Here is a 3,727-nt window from a genome sequence, read left to right as displayed (position 1 = left end):
CATATGGATTGGCCTTGATGTAAGCCCTGTGTACATAAGATAATTGTTGGCTGTGATTTTCCAATCTACATTGATTGTATGTTTGTAGAATTGGGCTTTATAAAATTCATCCCAGTAGCCACATGTCTTATTGACCTCATTTTCCTCTGATCCCTGCATTTGGCTCTGGACAAAAGTATTAAGATAGACTATATAACCTTCTGACCATAAAACACAGAAACAGAATTTGGCCATTCAACCCATTGAGTCTGCTCCAACTTTTGATCATGGCTGATCTTATTAAAGATCATTCTCCCATCTTCTCCCCATAACCCTTAATTCTCTTACCAAACAAGAACCTATCAGTATATGCCTTAAAATCACCCATTGAGTTGGCCTCCACAGCCCTTTATGGCAACAAATTCCAGAGAATTACCATCCTCTGGTTGAAGAAATTCCTTCTCATCTCATTTCTAAAGGGACGTCCTTTTTATTCTGAGGCTGTGTCATTGGATCCCAGACTTTCCTCCTTTCCATGTCCACTCTATCCCGGTCTTTCCATATCTAGTGGGTTTCAAGTCTTTTGGGTGATGATGAAACTTTAAAGTAAAACCTTTAATTAGAAGCACTGGAAAATACAGAAGGAAATTCTGTTAATAAATGTAATTATATTATTGAAAAGTGCACATTTAAAGAAAAAGTGGCAGGAAGTCTCCCCTAACAATTTCAGGCACATTGCCAGGTGATTGGCATTGCATGCACCTTAACTGAACTTTGGGAGGTTATTTTATCATATGCATAGGCAGGAAGAGAATCTCATGCTTAGAAAGTCAATCAATTAGGACCTTTGGCAAAAATATTTTCCAATATTAGAATTGCCCTACTCTAAACTTTCAGTGTAAAAGTAGATTCTGCACTTACTGGAAACTTCATGATCTGTCCCTCCACCCACTGTAATCTTACTGCTCTTTCCAACTCAATTCTACATTAATTGTCTACTGAAAATAGGGACAAGGATAATAGCAGACCTTCCATACAAGGGTATAAATAATTGTAATGGTATGGTTTTACAGGTAAATCAATAGAGCTAGTCCATACAGTTCTGACAAATGGGTAATTGGATCCATCTTTTGATAACCTGGTAAGTCATATTGATTAACTAGTCTTTGAAGATCTAGTTCACAATGTACATTGTTGCCTTTCAGGCCTATTGAAGATGCATTGGACTCCAGAGCATGCTCAGGGACCAGAGCAGTACCTCGATATCTCATTCACAATGTCTTCTCTAGCTCACAAACCAGAAGAGAACCATCTCATACAGCAGCATCCCCGGTACGAGTGGGCAAATGATGACATTTCTGCACTGACAGCCTCTAATTTGCTCAAGAAATATGCAGAGAAGTACTCTGGGACTGTGAACTCTTCATTTGAGAGGCCAGAGCAAAATCCTTACATAGATGCTCCACTTGGACCAATTAATGAACAAAAGAATGAAAACGAATCCTGGCAAATGTCCTTTCATGAACAGGGATCATTTTCTGCAAGTTCAATAGATGATGGTCTTACAGACAGTAAAGCAAGAGTTAATTCTACCCTCCCACCAGGAAGTGGCAGCGTAGGCATCGGAGGTTCCTCTATGGTGACCAACAGTCTTTCCGAACCTTGCTATCCAAGTAATACAAGTGGTCCTACCTCTGCCTCGTGCATTCAATCCTGCCTTGTACCAATTGGAACATCTCAGGAAGGTTACACCGCAACTTATTTAACTTCAGACCACTGTAGCCAAGCTACATCTGCAGTTCCTTCCTCTCTTACTTCATCTTTAAGTAGTTCAAGTTTTTTGCAGCCAGTACATTCCAGGTCCACTTTAATGTCCTCTTATAATTCAACTTTCACCGGACTAAACTCAATCTACAACTACCCCTCAAACCATTACCCTTCTCAGTCGAGCTCTGGCCCTGGTTACTCAGGAGTACATCTTCCGCCCTTAGGTATTCCAGCTCCTATTCGTCTTCCTTCCTCATCCCGCCATTCCATAGACCCAAGATATGCCTATCAGAGCCATAGTTTGACTAAGGATTCTTTATCTCCTGTTACCAATGGCTCAAGCGGTGCTTTAAAGAGAAAAACATTTGATGCAAACCTGAGAGAGGATGAGGGTCTGAATAGGTACAGTTATAGACAGCAAAGGACTGCTTTAAGTTTGTATCAGATGCCAAATGATGTGGCACTTGGTGATTGTCAAGACAATCACTTTGGTAGAAATGGTGACATGTTGCCTGTAGAATTCAAAACAAGGAAGCAACATATTGTGAATGACCTTACTGATAAATACGGCGACCATGGGAAGAAAAGAATGATGTCACCACCATACCATAGTGAACAGCTTCCACTTCAGTCAAGCTCATCCGAAGCTTTTGTGAAGTTCACTTCTGCATTATTGGACAGCGAAGTGGTGGATGAGCAAGACCACATGCTTAACCCCCAGATGCAGGCTCGGAGAGTCGAGACGGTTACTGCGAGCAGTCAGTTGGAGGAGCAATTGAAAAGCATGGATTCTCAACTCCTAAGCTTAGTAACCAATGAAATTGTGGATTCGAGTCCTCCTGTACAGTGGGGTGATATCGCTGGACTGGATACTGCAAAGGCAGTGATTGAACAACAGATATTGTGGCCTTTGTTGAGACCAGAAGCGTACAATGGTGCAAATAGGGCACCAAAAAGCATTTTGCTGTTTGGACCTCGTGGAGGAGGCAAAACGATGCTCACAAGATGCATTGCCACTCACCTAGGGGCAACTTTCCTGAAGGTCAGTGGTTCTTCCTTCATCTCTAAGTGGAAGGGAGATGGAGAGATGATCTTACAGGCTATGTTTCTTGTAGCTCGGTCTCGTCAACCATCTGTCATCTTTATCAATGAACTTGATGTCATGCTCTCTAACCCTGTGGGTGAAGGAAGCATCCACCTTAAGTCTATTAAAGCCAAATTACTGTCTCATGTAGAAGGTGTGCTGAACTCAAACAGTGACCGTATTATAGTCATTGGAGGTACTAGGCACCCAGATGATATTGAGGAGACCATCCACAGGTACTTTATAAAGCGTCTTTATATCTCTCCACCGGATAGCATTGCAAGGCGCCAAATTTTAATCTATACCTTGTCCCAACAAGACCATTGCCTGAGTGATGGGGAAATTAGCTCAATTGTTCAGAATACAGAAGGATATTCAGGGAGCGATCTCATGCAGCTCTGTCAGGAAGCGGCTTCCGAGCAAGATGGTCAGCGGAAAGCTGCCACCTACAAAGATTTTGAAAATGCATTTTGTAAAGTCCGCCCCAGCATTTCAGAAAAGGATCTGAAGTTGTACACAGAATGGAGCAAGTTGTTTGGGTCTTGTGTCTGACAGAGAAGATTTGGAAGTTTAAGAGATCGGGAGATGGCAGGATAAACAAAGTGAGCAACATTAAAGTAAATACCTGACATTAATTTCCGTTATATCACTAAAGACAAGTTCTAAGCAAATCAATTGGTGGGAATTCTATGGAGTAAAACATTTCTGAAGTTATTGGTTTGGCAAGTAAGCATTCATATGTTCCTTAATCAGAAAAATAGCTTTTTAGATGATCCCAAATCAACTAAATTACCAAGGGCAGTCAGGTTCCTCTGTATTTTTTCCATATTTATTTCTGCTGTTGTATTTTATTAGTGTTTCTGCTCCAGCTGCAGTGAAGAGCAGGTTCTTTTTTTC

The 3,727-nt window shown here is 41.3% G+C and overlaps 1 protein-coding gene across 1 annotated transcript; it reads left to right on the top strand.

The window, feature by feature from the left end:
* The first annotated feature begins 1,189 nt into the window (after positions 1–1,189).
* Positions 1,190–3,382, top strand: LOC140741631 (fidgetin-like). Its single transcript, XM_073071916.1, has one exon. The coding sequence runs from the start codon at positions 1,196–1,198 to the stop codon at positions 3,380–3,382; it is 2,187 nt and encodes a 728-aa protein (XP_072928017.1). The 5' UTR covers positions 1,190–1,195.
* The last annotated feature ends 345 nt before the right edge of the window (positions 3,383–3,727 follow it).

This window comes from Hemitrygon akajei, chromosome 18 (assembly GCF_048418815.1).
Source record: "Hemitrygon akajei chromosome 18, sHemAka1.3, whole genome shotgun sequence".
NCBI classification, from domain to species: domain Eukaryota; kingdom Metazoa; phylum Chordata; class Chondrichthyes; order Myliobatiformes; family Dasyatidae; genus Hemitrygon; species Hemitrygon akajei.
This window is presented reverse-complemented; position numbering and strand designations above follow the sequence as displayed.

Coding starts and splice junctions, on each gene's coding strand:
- LOC140741631 (XM_073071916.1), top strand. CDS start 1,196: ATGCATTGGACTCCAGAGCATGCTCAGGGACCAGAGCAGTACCTCGAT.